Source organism: Oreochromis niloticus, linkage group LG23 (genome assembly GCF_001858045.2).
Source record: "Oreochromis niloticus isolate F11D_XX linkage group LG23, O_niloticus_UMD_NMBU, whole genome shotgun sequence".
Taxonomy (NCBI): domain Eukaryota; kingdom Metazoa; phylum Chordata; class Actinopteri; order Cichliformes; family Cichlidae; genus Oreochromis; species Oreochromis niloticus.
This window is the reverse complement of record NC_031986.2, coordinates 16,541,894-16,563,408: the sequence shown is the minus strand read 5'-3', so window position 1 is coordinate 16,563,408 and position 21,515 is coordinate 16,541,894. Positions and strand designations below refer to the sequence as shown.

At 39.2% G+C, this 21,515-nt stretch overlaps 2 protein-coding genes across 5 annotated transcripts in view; both read right to left on the bottom strand.

The window, feature by feature from the left end:
* The window catches only part of nfkbiz (nuclear factor of kappa light polypeptide gene enhancer in B-cells inhibitor, zeta), a 692,084-nt gene that overhangs the window by 276,944 nt on the left and 393,625 nt on the right, over positions 1-21,515 (bottom strand). The window lies entirely within an intron of this gene.
* LOC100705808 (OX-2 membrane glycoprotein-like) lies at positions 1,679-19,881 on the bottom strand. 2 transcript variants are annotated; one of them, XM_019351279.2, is made up of 9 exons: positions 19,257-19,735; positions 18,230-19,151; positions 16,458-16,628; positions 15,113-15,451; positions 4,187-4,441; positions 4,071-4,109; positions 3,847-3,946; positions 2,807-2,890; positions 1,679-2,312 (listed from the first exon to the last, which is right to left on the bottom strand). In XM_019351279.2, the coding sequence occupies exons 2-8, from the start codon at positions 18,291-18,293 to the stop codon at positions 2,821-2,823; spliced, it is 1,038 nt and encodes a 345-aa protein (XP_019206824.2). In that variant the 5' UTR covers positions 18,294-19,151; positions 19,257-19,735; the 3' UTR covers positions 1,679-2,312; positions 2,807-2,820. The 2 variants fall into 2 exon arrangements, with proteins under 2 accessions (XP_019206824.2, XP_025758486.1); XM_025902701.1 differs by lacking the exons at positions 16,458-16,628; positions 19,257-19,735 and adding an exon at positions 19,772-19,881.

Genomic DNA, 21,515 nt, shown 5'->3' with positions numbered 1-21,515 from the left:
CACTGTGCTGCTATCAAATACTCAGGCGGTTCAACATGCTGTCTGATGCCTATGGTCTCCTTGGGCTGGCATACAAGTACCTGCTGACCCTCACTCAGGTTGCCTGTGAAAGAACATTCTCCACACTCAAGTTCATTAAAAGCAGACTCCGAAGCAACCTGTCTGCAAACAAGCAGGAGATATTTATGCTGATGGCCACTGAAAAGGACATTCTCATGTCATTGGACTCTGACAAGGTCATTGACGGGGTAGCTGAGAAGAATGACCTGCTGAGAAAGCTCCTTTTGTAACCTGGTGAGGTGAAATAAAAATGAGCAAAACATTCCTAATTATCTATTGTTAATATTAAATTCAGCTTTATTGTTATTGCCTAAAGTACAGTGAAATGAATACATTTAGTATCTACCTTCACTTCAGACAAGTCAAGTGCTCGGCAAATGCTTAGAATTTGTCCATCTTAATAGATAGAATGAATATGAGATTGGGGTATTAGGCATTTATAAACATGTATTTTTACAGTCTTAATCTGTCATTGTTTCGTTTCAGATGCTGTCAGTCATTTTTGGAGGCTTGAAGTGTGTTCATTTTAAGTAAGTACTATATGGAATATGATTCAACCATTTTTCTAGAGTAAACATACCAGTACTGTCATCGTCTGAAAAAATCTATTAAGTGCAATTCTTTCTCAACCTTCACTGTCTGTCCTTTCACTTCTTAAAGGTTTCCATGTCTTAAGATATGTTCAGTGTTGCTGCTGTGGAAGTGTTGTAGGTGACCTTTTATTCATGAGTGAATAGTCTTTGGCGATACAATTCAATCACAATCTGTCCTTTATAGATATTAATATTCATCTAATCTTTGTTCCTTTCTGTCCTGTTTTTCAGGGTCTAATCATACATTGTTGTTTGTTTAAGAGGTTCTCTAAAGCATTCAACTTTTTAAGTTCATCAACGTAAGTTCTGCTGTATGTGATTCCTCTAATTTTGTGGAATAAAGATGCCAGTACTGTGATCATCTGAGTAAGTCCATCAATTGCCATTCACTGTTCTTTGTCCTTTCACTTGTGTCCTGTTTTTCAGGGTCCCATATTTCTTCAGAAGTAAGTCCTGTATATGATGCCAGTGTTTTCTCATATTTTCTAGATACTGTACCAGTACTGTGTGTAAAATGCCATCAAAAACTCAATTAAGTGTTATTCTTATTCTTCTTTCTCACCTTTCTTTCTTTGTCTCCTTTCATTTTTACAGTTTGCTGTGTTAAATAAAATATATTGTGCTACCAGGCTGTTTTGTATTGTTTTGGTAAATAAATAGTTTATGAAAATATCACTAAATCTGTCATTTATTAATTTTAATATTAATTAATGATCATGTCTCACCTCTAGTGTTCTTGGTCTTAATTTCAGGTTTCTACCATGTGTTGTAGATAGCTCAGGAGGTTAACTCGACCAAGCAGTCTTTTTGTTTCCACTATGTACTGTTTAAAATCCAGAATAGGGAGGATGGTGTAGGTTTAAGTTTATTAGATTGATACATATATACCAACAAGGAAGTGTACATCAAAGTGTTTATTTTCATTCAAAGGCTTTATGGCTTTTCCTATAATGCCTGGTGGGCTGGTCTCTAGTCAAAATGCCCGGGCCGATTTTTGGTCCCAGTCCAGCCCTGCTTCCTGCTAATTATCTCCCCAGCCTTGGAAAACCTTTTTGCGAACAGTTCTGTTGTAGCGAGCTTAAATGCTTGAAGTAATGTTGTGCATTCATGAATCAGTCCATATTCACAACTTGTCAGAGGAACAATGTTGCTGCTAAGGTTGGAAAGCGCTGCATCCACTGGCTCATGCTGCTCATACAGCTATTCCAAAATGCCAACTGTGCTCTTCCACCTTGTCTCCACCTCTTGAATCAGTGTCAGTGGAGGTCTGCCCATCAAGCCTTGTGTCTCTACCAGTTTTTCCTTTGGCCTTGCAGATGGATCTGTTTAACAGCTGCACACTTAAAGCCATGTTTGCTGCATTTGAGGTAACCAGGCAGGGAGTTTTTGAACGTTACTACACATTTAGTCATGAGCACACTTTTTGCCTCCATTATTTGCTCAGCTGTATGAGACTGACGAAACCTGGTCACCCCGAGCAGAGCTGTTGCCATTTTTGTGTCACTTGTGATATCGTGGCAAGTCACCATCCATGTTCATAGAAAACCTCCTTCTCCTCCACCATTTCTTTGAGCACCTTTCTTGATGGCAGGATGTTGGTGGGGTTTTGGACAAAGAACCTGAAACCTTCATCCTCCACAATAATGTAGGGCTGCCTGCCTTTTAAAAGAGAAAATAAAATCCATTCAAAATGAGTTAAATTAGGTAATTATAGCTTCAATAATTGCTTCCCTGCTGTACAACAGCATTACCAAAATACAACTGAAGAAAAAAAAAAAATCAGTTATGAAAAGTTTGTGTTCAGTTTGCAGTCGCTAAAAATAATTACACCTTTAGAATGACATGGAAATGGAAATGCTCCCACACTAAAGATTGGGATTTGCTTTGGGGAATTTCCATCTTAATTTATCTGTCCTATTTGGCTACATCTACGAAACTGCTATGCTCTCTCTTGCCTATGTTTTCGTTGCTGCTGCTATCAGTACTTTAGTATATATATAGGAATATAAAATTCCCGTCTCGCCCCTCCCCGCAGTCTGTATTCTTCAAGCTCGGGTAGTTTTTACACAGGACACGGGAGGATTACTGAGAACAACCTAAGCAAACACATGTGACAAGTTTTCAACAGGAAAGAATGAAAGCAAAAAAGTTACCTCACAGGCAGTTTTCATCCCATCAGTAATGAACTGGTTTGAGCTGGACTGCACATGCTCAAATGGCAACGATGGTCACGTAGCCTTTGTAGAAAAGATGAAATGTATTCATGTAAATCAAAATGCATCTTTTAATTAAGGTAGAAGTTTGTCAGAGATATTATTCTCATAATGTACCTTTGTCCCAGCTGATTACCTTCATTAAACAGCAGGTTGCAAAAATCTCTTGTGTACCTCTTTTCAGCCCCTGGGAGGCGCTACAGTTTCATTCCTTTCACACTAAGCCCTCTGAACTCTTCATTAACACTGAGCTTAAAATTTCTATCTGTCGAATGCAAAGGAGTCCTCTGGTTATAGGACATGTAACATGTGGCCTGTTAAATTCAATAATTCTACCACTATGTCACTGTATCATTTTGTTGAGGAGAGAAAATTTAACCTTAATTCTCCAACTCTTTGATAACTATGAAGCAGAAGTTCAGCACCTTTAAACTCAGTTTTTCTCCAAAACTGTTTACTTTTTCGAAAGTAATGATAGTCTCACATCTGTCTGCTTCCCAGGTGTTTGGTGGCTAATCTAAGCTTCAAATCACTTGTGCTTTCTACAGTCAAGCTCACTGCGACATCACTGGTCTAGTCCAATCATCTTTCTGATATCCTTCTTCAGGCCAATCAGTCTCCACTCTGTGTACTTTAAATCCTACTGCTCATCTGTCAGTCTCCCAAATGACAGATTAGCTAACTGTTACCATTAATGTAATGTTTGCTTTTTCTAATGTTTTGGACTTTTAAACGATTCAAATTCACTGCAGACAATAGCTCCATACAAGCATATGGTTCATGCATATGTTTAACAAGTTTAACAAGATGCTCAGTTCATTTCTGAGAGGAGACACAAATCCCTTTGGGGTTGCCTCATGAAGGACATCCAGTTTAAAAGATAAAGATAAAAGTAACGTTATCCTGTGCTAGGATTATTATCATATTATTACAAAGAGACATGTTAGAAGAAGACATGTTGAAACAAAAGTGAAAGTTACCTCTTCTTCCGTTTTTGTTTAACACGAATAGTGACAAGTGGAGCTACACAGGCAAAGACCATCAACACCACTGCAGCTACTACAATGATTGAGGTGGAATCTGTGAGACAAGTCACTGTTATTAGATCACAATTAAATGGACCCACTTATCATTCATCTATACATCTATCAAAACAAAATAGGAATAGGAAAGCTGTCTTTAAAACATACAAATGTTAACGCACCTAAATTCCTGGGATTAGATCCTGATTTCTCATCAAGATCTGGTAGAAGAAACAAACATTACAATCACAAACTAATCATCAATTTATAAATAAATGACTTCAAGAGAGTTTCTCACCATCATCATCATCATCATCATCAGGAACCATCACCATCACCTCTCTGTGAGAACCTGAGAGCACAGCTGTAGTGGTGACAGTGAATGTAGCGTTGGTGTTGGACACATTGACAGTGTTGTACTGTGAGAAGCTGAGGTCTTGTTGTGAGACACTGAGTGTTACAGTGGGAGCAGGTCGACCAGTGGCTGAACAGGAAACAACCCACTCTTCAGTAGAGTTTGACTCTCTGACATCAACAACAGGTTCATGCAGCTCTGTGAAGGATTAACAAATATCATTACATCAAATCACTACATTAGTTTGAGTCTCCTGTTGGTGGTTAAAGAAGGTAAAAGTTCTTACCATAAACTTGGAGGCAGGTTCTACCAGTGAAGGAGCCTTCAGGATAAGTGTTAAACAGACAGTGATAGCATCCTCCATCCTGCACCGTCACATTCCTGATGACTATGGAGCAGTTCTGTAGTCCAGTGTATTTAAACTTTGTATTTGTAAAGCCATCATTCACTCTCTGACCAAACTGCTTGCTGTAGGTGGCAACATTCTCCTCATGATCATGTAAGATTTTCTGCCATGTGACCTGAACGACGTCCTTAGTCTCCAAGAGCTGACAGCTGAATTCAGCATCTTCTCCCACTGCTGCCAGCACAGTCTGCTGTGTTTGGATCACTGCTGTTAGAGCTGCACAAACAAACTGACATGAGAGACTTGATCTCCGAGTGTGTCTGAAAACAGACAGCTGCCATTGAAATTGATAAGTCTCTTTGTTGTCACGTAACAAAATGAATCAGCCCAAGACAGATTATCTTTGAGTTCTTTAACCTGAATTATAAATAAAACTTGTGCAGACAAGTCTCACCAATGAACAGCAGCACATGCTGTTGACCCACAGCTACTATAGTCTGTATTATCCAATGTTTGCAGTGTTTAGTACTCAGTGGTATAATTACAATTTGGGACTGATCTATAAAACCCTTTCAGAAACAAAAATTAAAAAACAGTGCAAAAATAACTGGAGTGGCTCATCCCGAGATAAAAAAGCCACAGTTTAGCATTTAACCACATTACATTTAAAGAACGTACTGTCACGGCGAGTGAGATGAGCCGTGTGGAAAATAATAAAGGAGGATCCAATCGCAGGCAAGAATGAAGGTGAGAGGGTGGTTTATTAAACACAAAATGAAATGGACAAAACAGCAAACGGGACCGAAACTATCTAAACTGAGAACTAGTGATGGGACGTTCTGTATCGAGGCTTCGAAGCGTGTGTCGAGTAATGGAGGGGGCGTTTCCGCGAAGCGCGTATCGAGGCTTGCTTCGTTTATGGGAGGAGTTGAAAATGATGACGTCCGAAGCCTTGCTGCCCGGCTAAACCACGTGACTGGTTCAGGAAGCGGTTCGAACTTTGCCGCGAGCTATGACAGCGATATAAACCCCTCAGACTTCATTCAAAATGTGGTTGTGTGATGGAGAGTTGCGGTTAGTGAGAGTTTGGAGACAGTTTGGAGGTTTAGGAGAGTGAGGAGAGAAAGTCAGGAGAGAATGGAGCCAGCTAAGAAGAGGAGGATGTCCTCCCCTGTGTGGGAACATTTTGATTTTATTCCTCCCAACAAGGTATGTACATTTCTACAGATGATGTATTTTCATAATACTGATGGTGCAATACAATTTATGTTAAACTGTCTTTACTTTTGTACAAGGTGAAGTGTTTGCTATGTGCCAGGGAGCTGGGATATAACAACAACACCTCATCCATGCTCAGGCACTACAGAGCTTTGCATGAGAATAAGGGGAACACTGATTGTGGAGCAAGACCAGGTGAGCCATCAAATGCCATGATAATATAGCATGCCGTAATGTTACTAAATGATATAACAATATTATACAACTGTAATAAGTTACGTGTGATATTTATATTTGTGCTTTGTTTTTATTGTCTTTCCTCAGGAGAACAATCTCAAATAGTTGAAGACCTGGTTAGCATGGTGATTGAGGACTCCCAGCCATTTAGCATTGTGGAGGACAAAGGATTTAAAAGATTTGTTAAATCATTAAATCCTAGCTATGTTCTCCCCACTAAAAAGGTCATAAAAGCAGTGAAAATTTAGTTTTTACAGAATAAAATGTGAAGAGGCAGGACTGAGGCTCAAAGCCTCAGTGTGTAGCTGTCCATACCTCAACGTTACAAAAGCACAACCACTGTCCATACCCCAACCACACCTCACCTCACAGTAAATGATCATTTCCATTTTTAGCATTTCCAAATAATCATTTTCCATCCTGCCAGCATAAATATACACAGTATACTGCCATCACTACAATATACATGTTTTACACAATCCTTTTGTTGTTGACATTTACAGGCTATGTACAAAATGCCACACTCTTCAAATTCATGGCAACTAATATTTTCACGTCCACTAGATGTCTTACTAGAGCAAATGAAGCTTCACGAAGCTTTGCGCTGGAGTGAACCAATTGGATGAAAAGCTTCAGTGCTTCATGAAGCTTCATCTGCCCATCACTACTGAGAACAACTAAACTACTGACACAAACCAGGACCTGAACATGAAGGAGGATGAGCAGAGGTAGCAGACGATGGACAGCAGGGAGACACACAGATGACGCAGGGTGGATACGCAGACAGACCAGCAACTACAAACACAGAAGACGCGACTTAAATACACACAGAGAAACACAGGGAGATTACACACAGGTGGGGAACACAGCTGGGAGTAATTAACAAGACGAGACAGGGGTAAAACTGAACACACTCACATGAGACGCAGACCTTCACAATAAAACAGGAAACAAGAACACTACACCAAGACGCAGACCTGACACTGAGAGACAGACAGAAAATGACACATGGAACTAAACCCACACAAAACATGAGAACACAAATCCTAACTACCAAAAAACAGAAACATGGAACTCTAATAACAATAATCATCATCACCATCATCACAAAATGAGAAAACAATCCAAAACACCAAGATAACTGAAACACAAAGTGCCAGAGAAACATAAAGAACAATCCATGATGCAAAAGTAAACCAAAACATAATAAACTCAAAATACTGGGTCCAATGGACCCAGAACCGTGACACGTAGTCATGAAAACGTTCCAATCAAGGTGTGAACTCCAGTACATACACAATGTTAAGTGCACTGATCCAGCAGACCATGACAACTGATCACAGAGCTTCCCAAAGGATGGATGGTCTGTCTTTCTTATACATGTGATGCTTCAGTTTTCATTCATTCATTTACATGTCTTTCCATATGGAGCATCTGTTGCAGTAAAAGTTTATGGAAATAATTTCTCAACCTCTATTGAATACAATCTCTTTATAGCTTCAGAGACAAAGCTCTCATATTTATGATCTCTTTTTAACCATTTTTTTTATTATTACGAGTAAAGTTTTTCTTGTTTCAGCCACAACACACAGCCTTACAACGCAAATCAAATTACACGGAACACAGCTTACCTTTGGAAAAGACAATTAAAAGAGGAACTAAATGCATAAACGCGCAGTCTGCCATGCTGTAAAGGGAGCCACGTGGTATTCATATACTGTACGCACACTCGTAGCGTGAGGTTTTGCGTGTGTACGTGTGTTTGGGTGGTGGGGGATTCCACGATGTGACGTCTCAGTGCGCTGGTACAACCCCATGAAGGTTCTACTGTGTTTTCATTGCAAGGCAGTGTGCTGCTGTGTAAATCTCTGTTGATACAGACTGATTCCCCCCCCGCAGGTTTAATATTTGTTAACTTTTAAATGCTAAACTGTGGCTTTATATTTCAGCAGGAGGAACCACTGGAGTTATTTTTTATACTGTTATGTTTAATTTTAGTTCGTGGAAGTCGCAAATTGTCATTAGACACCATTGATTACTAAACACCGGGAAGTGTTCAGTAATCAGTGGCAAAGCGCTGTTCATTGGTGAGAACTGTGGGCACTAACTTTATTTTTATTTTGCAACACCTTCCCTTCTTGTTTTCGTCCCTCAATGCTTGCGCTCGTTTCTGAGCTGCTAATCTGCGCTGTTCTTGGCAGGTAATCATTGAAACAAACTCTGACTGCATCTTTTTAAATAAGCGCACAAGATTTTTTTTTAACCGGATAAATAAAGGATATAAAAAGTAACATTGCCAAAAACTGACTGCAGCTTCTAACTTGTAACAGGAATGTCGTGGCTCAAGATGACTTGATATCATTTATGAGGGATAAATTTGATATATTTCACATATTATAAGCCAACAAATGATTTACAGCAGTTTAAAGCATTTGATACTGTTGACCACAAAATTCTAATAATCAAACTGGAAAGATATGGGTTTAGGGGTGTGGTATTGGATTGGATAAAAAGCTATGTGATGAATCGACAGCAATATGTACAAATAAATGAGTTTAAATCTAAATTGATGGATATTGAATGTGGAGTACCTCAAGGATCAGTATTGGGACCGAAAATGTTTATTATGTATATAAATGATATTTGTAAAGTATCGAAGATACTAAAGTTTGTAATTTTTGCAGATGATACCAATATACTTTGTTCAGGTGTGGAATTTCAACAGGTTTTGGAGGTGATCACACAGGAGTTAAAGATATTAAAGAAGTGGTTTGATAGAAACAAATTGTCCTTAAATTTAAATAAAACAAAATTTATGTTATTCGGAAACTATAAGAAAAACATTAACATTGAAATTTGTGTTGATAATGTATATCTAGAAAGGGTTAATACCATAAAATTTCTTGGTGTGATTATTGATCATAAGGCCTGTTGGAAATCACACATAACATGTGAGGGGAAAGTTAGCACGGGGGATTGCTGTCTTGGGGAAAGTAAAACAATTTCTGGATAGGAAAACATTGTATATGTTATATTGTGCTTTACTATTACCATACATGAGTTATTGTGTAGAGGTTTGGGGAAATACATATAAAAGTAATATTCAGACTATAATCATAATGCAGAAAAGGGCTATTAGATTAATAAATCAGGAGGGGTATAGGGCTCACACAAACGCACTCTTTATTAAGATGCAAGCTATAAAATTCCAGGATCTGGTGAAGTTTAAAACAGTGCAAATAATATATAAGGCAAGGAAAGGGATGCTCCCAATCGAAATAAGTAAATGGTTCTTAGAAAGAGAAGGGAGGTATAATTTTAGAGGGAAGTGGAATTTAAAATTACAAAGAGTAAGAACAACATTGAAAAGGATGTCTATTTCAATAGCGGGAGTTAAATTCTGGAATGAGTTAAAAGAAGAAATAAAGGTCAGTAGTGATATAAACCAGTTTAAAATAAAACTCAAAAAAGAAATTTTAAATAAGTATAAGAATGAAGAAATTGCAATTAACCCAAGACAGCAGTCAAACTGATGTTTATTTTCTTCTACAAATTAGCAAATCTAAATATAGTTTTAGTTGAACAGGAGAAAATATATATATAAAAAAAAACACCCAGCACACCCCTGTGGGCCGTTAATCCTTCAAGCTCGGGTCCTCTACCAGAGGCCTGGGAGCTTGAGGGTCCTGCGCAGTATCTTAGCTGTTCCCAGGACTGCGCTCTTCTGGACAGAGATCTCCGATGTTGTTCCCGGGATCTGCTGGAGCCACTCGCCTAGCTTGGGAGTCACCGCACCTAGTGCTCCGATTACCACGGGGACCACCATTACCTTCACCCTCCACATCCTCTCGAGCTCTTCTCTGAGCCCTTGGTATTTCTCCAGCTTCTCGTGTTCCTTCTTCCTGATGTTGCTGTCATTCGGAACCGCTACATCGATCACTACGGCCGTCTTCTCCTGTTTATCTACCACCACTATGTCCGGTTGGTTAGCCACCACCATTTTGTCCGTCTGTATTAGGGAAGTCCCACAGGATCTTAGCTCGGTCATTCTCCACCACCCTTGGGGGCATCTCCCATTTTGACCTCGGGACTTCCAGGTTATACTCGGCACAGATGTTCCTGTACACTATACCGGCCACTTGGTTATGGCGTTCCATGTATGCCTTGCCTGCTAGCATCTTGCACCCTGCTGTTATGTGCTGGATTGTCTCTGGGGCATCTTTACACAGCCTGCACCTGGGGTCTTGCCTGGTGTGGTAGACCCCAGCCTCTATGGATCTTGTACTCAGAGCTTGTTCTTGTGCTGCCATGATTAGTGCCTCTGTGCTGTCTTTCAGTCCAGCTTTGTCCAGCCACTGGTAGGATTTCTGGATATCAGCCACCTCCTCTATCTGCCGGTGGTACATACCGTGCAGGGGCCTGTCCTTCCATGATGGTTCCTCGCCTTCCTCCTCTTTCTTGGGTTTCTGCTGCCTGAGGTATTCACTGAGCACTCGGTCAGTTGGGGCCATCTTCGTGATGTATTCTTGGATGTTCATTGTCTCATCCTGGACTGTGGTGCTGACACTCACCAGTCCCCGGCCCCCTTCCTTCCGCTTAGCGTACAGCCTCAGGGTGCTGGACTTGGGGTGAAACCCTCCATGCATGGTAAGGAGCTTTCTTGTCTTGATGTCAGTGGCTTCTATCTCCTCCTTTGGCCAGCCTATTACCCCAGCAGGGTACCTGATCACGGGCAGGGCGTAGGTGTTGATGGCCCGGATCTTGTTCTTACCGTTCAGCTGACTCCTCAGGACTTGCCTGACCCTCTGCAGGTATTTGGTGGTTGCAGCTTTCCTAGCGGCCTCTTCATGGTTCCCATTCGCCTGCGGGATCCCCAGGTACTTGTAACTGTCCTCTATGTCTGCAATGTTGCCTTCTGGTAGTTCGATCCCCTCAGTTCTGACTACCTTCCCTCTCTTTGTTACCATTCGACTACACTTCTCCAGTCCGAACGACATCCCGATGTCATTGCTGTATAGCCTGGTAGTGTGGATCAGTGAATCGATGTCTCGTTCACTCTTGGCATACAGCTTGATGTCATCCATGTACAGGAGGTGGCTGACAACTGCTCCGTTTCGTAGTCGGTATCCGTAGCCAGTCTTGTTAATGATCTCACTGAGGGGGTTCAGGCCTATGCAGAACAGCAGTGGGGACAGAGCATCTCCTTGGTAGATCCCGCACTTGATGGTGACTTGTGCTATGGGCTTGGAGTTGGCCTCTAGTGTTGTACGCCACATCCCCATTGAGTTCCTGATGAAGGCTCTCAGGGTCCTGTCGATCTTGTACAATTCTAGGCATTCCAGTATCCAGCTGTGGGGCATTGAGTCATAGGCTTTCTTGTAATCAATCCAGGCAGTGCACAGGTTGGTCAGTCTGGTCTTGCAGTCTCGGCTGACTGTTCTGTCTACCAGTAGCTGGTGTTTTTGTACATAATCTGTTATCAATTTAAAAAAAAAAAAAATACAATTACTTTAAAAAAAATAATAATAATAAAAAAAAGGTGTCACGGGCTTTGAAGTGGGCTTTGAAGTATATCCTCATCATCTAAATTTGAACAACAAAAACGTTTACAATGCCTTCAACTTAGAACATAATAACATCAGAAAAAATATTATATATATATATATATATATATATTATTTTTTCTGATGTTATTATGTTCTAACAAAACGTTTACAATGCCTTCAACTTAGAACATAATAACATCAGAAAAAATACTATATATATATATATATATATATATATATATATTATTTTTTCTGATGTTATTATGTTCTAAGTTGAAGGCATTGTAAACGTTTTTGTTGTTCAAATTTAGATGATGAGGATGTAAACCTGAGGGGGTAGGGCTAAATAAGTATATACTTCTGCCTACTCCTTTTCAAACAACTGCATGGAATGATTTTATGAAATGTTGGTGAATGTATATGTTTGAAATAAAAATGAACTGAACTGAACTGAAATACAGGCAATCACTTTTTGGCAAATACCGGAAATCAGTTTTGGCAGACAATCACTTTTAGGCACAACAGAACCTTCCTAAATCTACTCGTGAGATATCACGATGGCAGCTTTGATCACTAATTTTGTTTTTACTCACTTTATTGTATGAAATACTTTTGACGTGACAACTGAATGTCAACCAGTTAAGCTCACTGATGTATGTCTCTGTCTGTCCGTGTTAGTTCATCAGTTCAGTTTTCCTGGCACGAATTTACAGGGCTGAACAATAACAGCACGAGTTTAGATTCTGTGTCCACTGCGGTTAACCTGCCATCATTTAGATTATATGACAACAACCTTCAAATCTGAAGTCTCAGAAATCTGCTTCATGTTCAAGTTCCTCCAATAATTAGGGCTAATATCACCAAATCGTACATAAACAGACTTTTACATGATAAATATTTCTCAAATATGGGGAAAAAACAATATAAAATACTATATTAATAACAAAATAACTTAAAAAAACAGCTACAAATTGCCTGAAACATTTGCAATGAAAAATATAAAACAGCTTTATTGTCAGTGAGGACAAAGTTATAGCGATGCTACGCTGGAGTGTTCAAAAGAAGACAGAGATATGAAGTAAAAATATTGTATAAAAATATTAAATATAAGAAAAAACAAAGTTATAAAAAACATTAATAATTGAAATCTGCAACAATATTCACATAAAGTGTAAAATATAGAGTTAACTATTTAATAGGTAAAGTTTAGATCTTGCAGTCGGACAACGATCCCAAACAGCAGCAAATCTACAGCAGAATAGCTGAAAATCAATGTCCAGTCAAAGTCCAGACCTCAACCTGACTCTGATGTTGTGGTGGGACATTCAGAGAGCTGTGCATAAATAAATGCGTAAGTAAGTAAGCGTTTTTGGTCAAATGGAACTTCTTTTTGGGTAATTTTTCCACATCTTGTGGCCCTCTTCCAAAATGTTTTAATCTTTCTGTCTCTAACAGTAAAACATCATTCCTTTATCTTCTGTGTCTGGTGTGTTTGTCAGGATTAGCTAGCTTGGCAGAAATTTCACATTAAACAATTAAAGTGTGTTACTGTGAGGTGTGTATTCACACTATGAGTCACAGCTCGAGTTTTCTTGCAGGTGAAGGTGATGGTTTTTCACCTCGCTGTTGTTCTTGAATAAAAGTGTTTGACCCCTTCAGAAAAAAAAACAAAATTTGAGATTATTTTTTGTTTTGTTCATTGTGTGTATTTGTTTTTACTTTTTACTACTTTTTACTTTTTTCTTTTACTATGTACAGCACTTTGGCGCAACCTGTGTTGTTTTTAAACATGGTGACTGATTGATTGAATGATTGTTTGATTGATTGATTGATTGATTGATTGATTGATATTTCTTTGATTAAAATACAGCCACGTCCTCCAATTTACAGAGGAGAGGGACCATCTGGGGTGGACTTGTGCACATGGTATTGGCTACCTGGAAGTTAGTTAAGGGATCATTAATGCTTAAACATGTACACAGGTTTGAGAGCAACCACCCAAAAGCATCTGCTAATAAACACTAGTCTGTGTTTGTGGTGCAAATGTTTCTGGCTGTGTTCACAAACATTTAGTAAGCTGAGTGAAGAATATTAATACTTAGGTCATTAGCAAGACTATAGAACTTGACTGCATGCTAATGTGGCAGTTCAGCCATTTGATTCATGTTGCAGTAGCTCATGAGTGAATGAACATCGTGCAATAAAAGTACTTCTAGAAGTACATTTTTCAAAAACGTACATTGTGGAGGAATGGAAGGATGACACAAGAGAGCCCAATATTTTACTCAAACGTTAATCGCTGCATTGCACATCTGAACATTCAAAGCACCAAAACCTAACCCTCTCACTTCCCCTTACACTGGGTATGAGTGGAGCTACCTGGTGGTATGTACTTACATATATTTAAATTTACTTGAGTAGGGTTATGGGTTGCCAACTCAGCATGCAGTCAAATTTATAGAGTCATGTTAATGACCTAATAATTTTATTCAGGTGTGTTGCAGCAGAGATACATTTAAAAGCTTCAGGACACTGGCTCTAAAGGACTGGACACCCCTGCTTTAGACAAAGATGGGTTAAATCACAGTGCAAAGAATGCATGAATAAATAACATGTAAAATATAAATAATTATTAAATAGTCTTACACATCAATGTCATTGGTTGACTTTTGAAGTATTTGAATCCTTATTGGGTTCCCTGCGTGACAGAAGGATTAAAACACTTTAAAATCAGCACTAAAAATATGTACAGACATTACTAGATAGATTTTGGGTTAGCCTCCAAGAGTCAATAAATCACTATCATGTTAATGAGATAAGACACATTACAAAACGACATACATTAAGTAGAAAGTGAAAAGGTAACTTTTCTTCAAGCAGCAAAGTGGAGCAACTGAAAAAGACGAACCCCAACACCAGCACTACTACAGCTATTACAGTGATTGAGGAAAAACCTGTGAAAAAAACAGAAAAAAGTGACACTGACCAACAATAATACATCACTCATGAATTGAAGGAAAAGGCAGAAGTACTGAAGTCATTGTTATTAGATCCCAGTCAAATTTACCCAAGTATCATTCGTCTATAATCTAGTCTGTGGTATACAGAAAGAGTTTCTCACCACCAACAGATGTTTTTTGGACCTCAGGAATCATCACCATCACCTCTCTGTGAGGAGCAGAGAGCACTCGTGCTGCACATCCCACCTGTGTGCTGTGTTTACGTGAACCTGAGAGCACAGCTGTAGTGGTGACAGTGAATGTAGCGTTGGTGTTGGACACACTGACAGTGTTGTACTGTGAGAAGTTGAGGCCTTGCTGTGAGACACTAAGTGTTACAGTGGGAGCAGGTCGACCAGTGGCTGAACAGGAAACAACCCACTCTTCAGTAGAGTTTGACTCTCTGACATCAACAACAGGTTCATCCAGCTCTGTGAAGGATCAGGAAATATTGCAAGGACTATATTGTTGAAAGGAAATCAGTTTCTAGCACATTTAAACACATTAATGCAAAGGTTCTTACCATAGACTTGGAGGCAGGTTCTACCAGTGAAGGAGCCTTCGGGATATGTGTTAAAAAGACAGTGATAGCATCCTTCGTCCTGCTCCGTCACATTCCTGATGAATATGGAGCAGTTCTGCAGTCCAGTATGTTTAAGCTCAAATTTATCTGTAAAGCCATCATTCACTCTCTGACCAAACTGCTTGCTGTAGGTGGCAACATTCTCCTCAACATCATGTGAGATTTTCTGCCATGTGACCTGAAGGACGTCTTTAATCTCCAAGAGCTGACAGCTGAATTCAGCATCTTCTCCCACTGCTGCCAGCACAGTCTGCTGTGTTTGTATCACTGCTGTTAGAGCTGCATGGAGAATAACATGAGTTAGAGATGTGAAACTGAGAGGTATTGATGGGAGGAATAAAACAATAAATAATTCGGGTTAGGGAGTAGTCTGTGTTTTAGGCTCAAACAAATTGACATATGGGGTACCATTTTAATGTGATAGACTATAAATATAAACCTGACAGTCATTGTTTCATACTGTATGTTTGAGGTATATTTTCTTTCATTTAAAAAAAACATTATGTAACACAATTCAGTGAGCTACCAACTAAACAAAGAAAGTCGGATAGACATACAGTAGAGTTGGATGTCTCAAGACCACTTTTACATGCTCTTGGTCTTGTCTTGGTCTCGATGGACCTGGTCTTGGTCTTGTCTTGGTCTTGGATCCCTCGGTCTTGTCTTGGTCTCACTGTCTCGGTCTTGCTGTCTCAGATCAACATAGTGGTCGGGAGATTTGGAGTCAACAGTATCCATGACACACCACGTAACATTCGATAATGTGTCATGCGCAAAAGCATCAACTCTAAGAGCCGTGCTTAGAGAGTGATTTGTAGTGAATCAGAAGAGTCGACTCCCATTGAGCGAGAGCCGGCTCCTCACTTAATTTCCTTTCGCAGCTCAGCTCTCACACAGTGGCTCAGCTATGCTCCAATCCCTCCATATTGTGGCCAATTACATGCAAGGATATAGGATAATATCATTATGTGTAAAACAGAGAGGGTGAGAGACGCGACAGTCAAGTGGAGCATGCGTCTGTCCTCTCAGTAAGTGAGTGAGACAGTAGACAGCGGTGAGGAGGGCTGTGCGAGTGCATCGCAAAAACATAAATATGCCTGACACTCGTAAACGAAGCAGCATCTGGCTGCAGTTTAAAGACTTTTTTGTCTTGGTCTCGACTCGACTTTGTCTTGGTCTTGACTCGGTCTATCTTGGTCTTGGTCTTGTCTTGGTCTCGATACCCTCTGGTCTTGGTATAGTCTTGGTCTTGGTTTAGGCGGTCTTGACTACAAGTCTAACGTACAGATCATGTCTTTACTGGGTCTGTTGGTCCATGACCAATTCTGGAGGTCTGTACTGCTTTTTAACTTTTTCCACAATTTGGAGGTCCAACCATGATTTAAGCTGGACATCAATATGGCGTTCAACATTAGAACCTTGGACTGGATATTTTTTTTGGACATCATGTAGATATCTATGACAAGTGCAGGGAATTTACATGATTAACTGAGGTCATATTTTTTATTTACAAAATATCAATATTGGAGTTACAAAACAATCCCTTCAGTGGACCAAAAATGAATTATAAAACCCATCACTTCAACATAACCAATACCAGCACTGGTATCGATACTATCAATATTTGGATCCGGCCACCTCTAACTCGTGCTACTGTAGAAATTCCCAGTGAATTTCAACATTTTCCCAGGGGCCTTCCCTTCTGTGGATTACTGGTATGTTATTTATTAATTTGTTCTTAAGTTATTTCAGTTCAGTTATTGCACTGGTGAAGCCCCATATTGCCCACTTCTTCATTTCAGCGCTGTTTGATCTTTCTCTTTAGCATGTATGTAACTTTGGTTTGTTGAGATTTTGGCATTACTTCTGTCATAAACATTTGCTATTTTTACTGTGTTATAATCAGCCCTCTGTCTCAGACATAACTGACTAAGATTTCTGTGGTTACCCAGAACATTTTATTAAACTCTTTGTAATCAATCAGGTCTTCAACCCCTTCTTTTTAAAATTGTGTATAAACCGTATGTATGTGGGGTGTGAAAGACTGTTAATGTTTTGATAAATTGTTTATTTTAGAACAATTGGCGAGTGTGTTTAGCCACTTCACACTACTACACTTTGCTCTAAACTACATTCTGTCTCTGAACAGTATATATGTGAATGGACTGACGGATCTTTTAATTTCAAATGTTAAATAATTGTCAATAAACTACTTATGACCTGAACCCTGTCTCTGTCTAATGGAAATGAGTCCCTTCTTGGTAATTGGTCTAGTTTTTAACTACATTGGGGTTGTGAAACGTCTTTTACATTGTAGGCCACATACAACCCAATTTGATCTCAAGTGGGTCGGGCCAGAGAAACCACCCTCTCTGTTGAAAAGTAATTTAACACACATTTAATCCCTGAGATATTTAATGAAAATAAAAAGAGGTGTAATTTCACTTTTTCTACATAAAAGAGAAATGTGATTGTAGTAAATTAAAGAAATCTGTCAGCATGACTCTTTGGGCTTAAATATTTAGAAATAAAATAATAAAATCACAGAAAAGTTATGGTAGCTCATTGGCCAGACTGTCCTGTACTTATAAAACGGAAAATTTTTGTTAATTTACCAAACATACATACATAACACATAAACATGTGGTTTATCTATTGTTTTCATCGTAATATGAATAGGCATGGGGCAACCTTTATCAAAACACTCTAAAGCTGTTTTCACACAGCTCTCAAAACAGCTCTCATTAATCTGAATGATGAACAACTCATGACACAGAAAGTTGATTTTGTTCGTTTTTATTAGGCTGAGTGTTCAGTGGGAGAAACTTTTTGTTACTCATTCAAACAAAATCTAAACTCTTCAGTAATTGTATCTCCCTCTAATTCTGTCTAAAGACAATCTCTTTGTCACTTCAGAGAAAAGTTCTCACATTTATGATCTCACATTTTAGGATCAATTTTTAATTATTACGAGTGAAGGTTCTTGTTTTCTTTTTTTTCTCTAGTCACAATAAATAACTTTAAAAAACAAAAATGACAATACGGAATAAAACTTACCTTTTGAAAAGGTCATAAAAAGAAAAAACAAACACATAATCCCACAGTCTGACATGGTGCACATCTCTGTGTCCCCACTGGCTATTGTACCACGTATTGAAACAACATCACACAATAGCCAAATTATTGAAAACTCAAATTTCCCCAAAGGAAGAATCTCCCTTCCTTGTGGGACATTCCAAGGTGTGTTAGAATGATAAACTGTACCAAGTAAAGTACAAAAACTTCCCAGTGCAGTAGAGTTTCATCAGTCTTTTAATCAGCCAACTCAATCATTATTTTTCTGCATTTTGAAAATTCAGTAAAGCTTCATCTATTGGTAATTGTTATTTTAAATTCATATGTATGAATTTATTTATTTCTCAGCCTTCCTTTTAAGGGTCGCCAAAGCAGATCAGCTGCCTCCATTTCACCCCATCTGTTCTCTGTCACACCCACCCTCTCCATGTCCTTTACTACATCCATGAATATTGTCTGAGGTCTTCCTCTTTTCCTCCTTCCTGGCAGCTTCAGCTCCAACACCTATTGTCCAGTACATCCACCCTCCCTCCTCTGCACATGTCCAAATTATTTCACCCTTCAACTTGAACTTTGTCCGCAAATCGCTTGACCTAAGCTGTCGCTCTGATGTTTCCATAGCCATGTGGTGACGCTTTAGGGGGGGAAACAGACATGTAATGTTTTTTTGTTGATTTTTTTGTTTAGTAGGTGATTAAAAACTTAAATTTATCTGTAAAGCCATCATCCACTCTCTGGCCAAAGTAATTGCTATAGGTGTCAACATTTGTCTCCACATCTTGTGAGATTTTCTGCCATGTGACCTGAAGGACGTCTTTAGTCTCCGAGAGCTGACAGCTGAATTCAGCATCTTCTCCCACTGCTGCCAGCACAGTCTGCTGTGTTTGGATCACTGCTGTTAGAGCTGCACAAACAAAGTAAGAGGCTTTCATAGTCCGTGTTTTATGTTTCATTAAAAAAAAACCAACAACTACATAACATAATTCAGTGAGGTACATACTGAACTTACAGGACAGAAACAAAGTACCAATCCTATTGCAGTAGTATATCTCCAGTAACAATGCCAGCATTGGTATCAATACTATTGATAACTGCATCAATCTGCCCACCTCTAACTCGTGCTATTGTAGAAATTCCCTGTGATCTTATACATTTTCTTAGAAGCCTTCCCTCCGCGCATTACTGGTATGTTATTTATTATTTTGTGCTCCAAGTTCAGTTATTTCACTGGGGAAGCCCCGTAATGCCCACTTCTTCATTTCAGTACTGTTTGATCTTTCCCTTTAACATGTATGTAACTGTGGCTTGTTGAGATTTTAGCTTTACTTCTGTCATCAACATTTTTAATGTTAATGCTATTTTTACTCTGTTATAATCATCTCTCTGTCTCAGGCATAACTGACTGAGATTTCTGTGGAAAAGTTCTCACATTTATGACCTTTTTAGGAGCTTCTTGTTTTGTTTTTTTCCTGTCACAATAAATAACTTAAAAAAACAAAAATGACAATATGGACTAAAACTTACCTTTTGAAGAGGCCATTAGAAAAACAAACAAATGTATAATCCCATGGTCTGACATGGTGCACCATTTGCTGTCTCTGTCCCCTCACTGGCTATTATACAATGCATAGAAACAAATTAGAGAATTTCACTTAGTCACTTGGTTGTGGAAATTCCCAGCTGTGAAATATACACAAAGTAAAGTACAAAAACTTCCCAGTGCAGTAGAGTGTCATGGGTGCATTCCTTGCAGGGCTGAAATCTTTTAATCATCCATCTAAATCATTATTTTTCTGCATTTTGAGAATTCAGTAAAGCCTCTTCATCGCTTGGTAATTTTTATTTTTTAATACCTGCTACTCAAATCAAAAGCTAAGTTGCTCTTGGATGAATAAGTCACATAAATAATATATTAAAAAAAAAAACAAATATATGTATGTAGTTAATTCTCTGCCTCCATTTTATGGGTGGCCAAAGCAGATCGCCTGCCTCAATTTCACCCCATCCATCCTCTGCCACACCAACCCTCTGCATGGTCTTCCTCTTTTCCTCCTTCCAGGCAGCTTCAGCTCCAACACATTCATCCTCCCTCCTCTGCTCATGTCAAAAAGAACATAAAATCACATGTCTGACTACCACCATCAGTTTCAGCTCTCTGCTCTTCTACTCTCTCTTTCACATAGTTACAGATATATCTGACCTCTCAGGTGGAGGCAGTATTCATCCAGAGGAGAGCTGCTTTACTACAAACTAAAACACCATGTATGTTAGATGGGCAACAAAATGGCATCCAAGAAAGTAATAAGTTCTAATAGTGACCAATAGAAAACCACCACACTCACACTGAAAATAAGGTACACAAGATTTATTTTTCCTCTTACGCAGACTGGTGGCTGAGGTCACAGTTCCGGCCTGCAATCCAAGGCCCAAAGCTGCCACGGTTGGAATTATTAGCCTGGTTACAAACAGGAAAAGGTGGTCACTAAGAAGAACAAGCAGCCAAGCACATATAAATCTTGCATCTTCCTGAGAAAGGCTTTCCAACCACCTTATCAGGCCTTGTGTTGTTAATGGGTTTCCACACCAGATCCTGGGAGTTCAACTCTCAAGCTCTTCTTCTTCAAGTCTTGAACTCCTCTCATTGGTTACCTCCTAATTCCAGAATAGGGTATTGCTCCTTGAACTCAACACACCAAAAGTTTCCAATCCAGTCTTTTTATCACAACAAGTCCACATAAATCCTGAAAAAACGAGTCCTCTCTCCAGTGTCATTTGATTATTTTAAAAGGAAAAGCTTCCAGGCCAGGTTAAAACTATTTTCCTTTGAAATATTCATTTCTCTAACTGGAGTCTCCAATTTTAACTGGCTTCCCTTCTGCAACTGGGTGCAACAGGAAACAAACAAACACAACAGCCTGTCCATCATTTTTAATGGCAGCTTGCATCCAACAATGTTGCATTACTACAATCTCCTGGGTTCTCTGCTACACCACTTCCACATCCTTAGATCCTATTGATGAGTCCAGTATTTCTCAAAAAACAAAAAAAATCTTTCCTTTCCCTTTATCATGATTTAACTGACCAACCACCTTTTCAAACTTGAGTTCCGTAGTACCAAAAATCATCAAGGACAATTCCCACCTTGATTTCAACATGTTCAGCCTGCTTCCCTCAGGGAAGCGCTACAGGTGCATCAAGCACAAAAACCCACAGACTCAAAAACAGTTTCTTCCCAAAGGCCATAGCCACCCCGAACTCACACATGCAC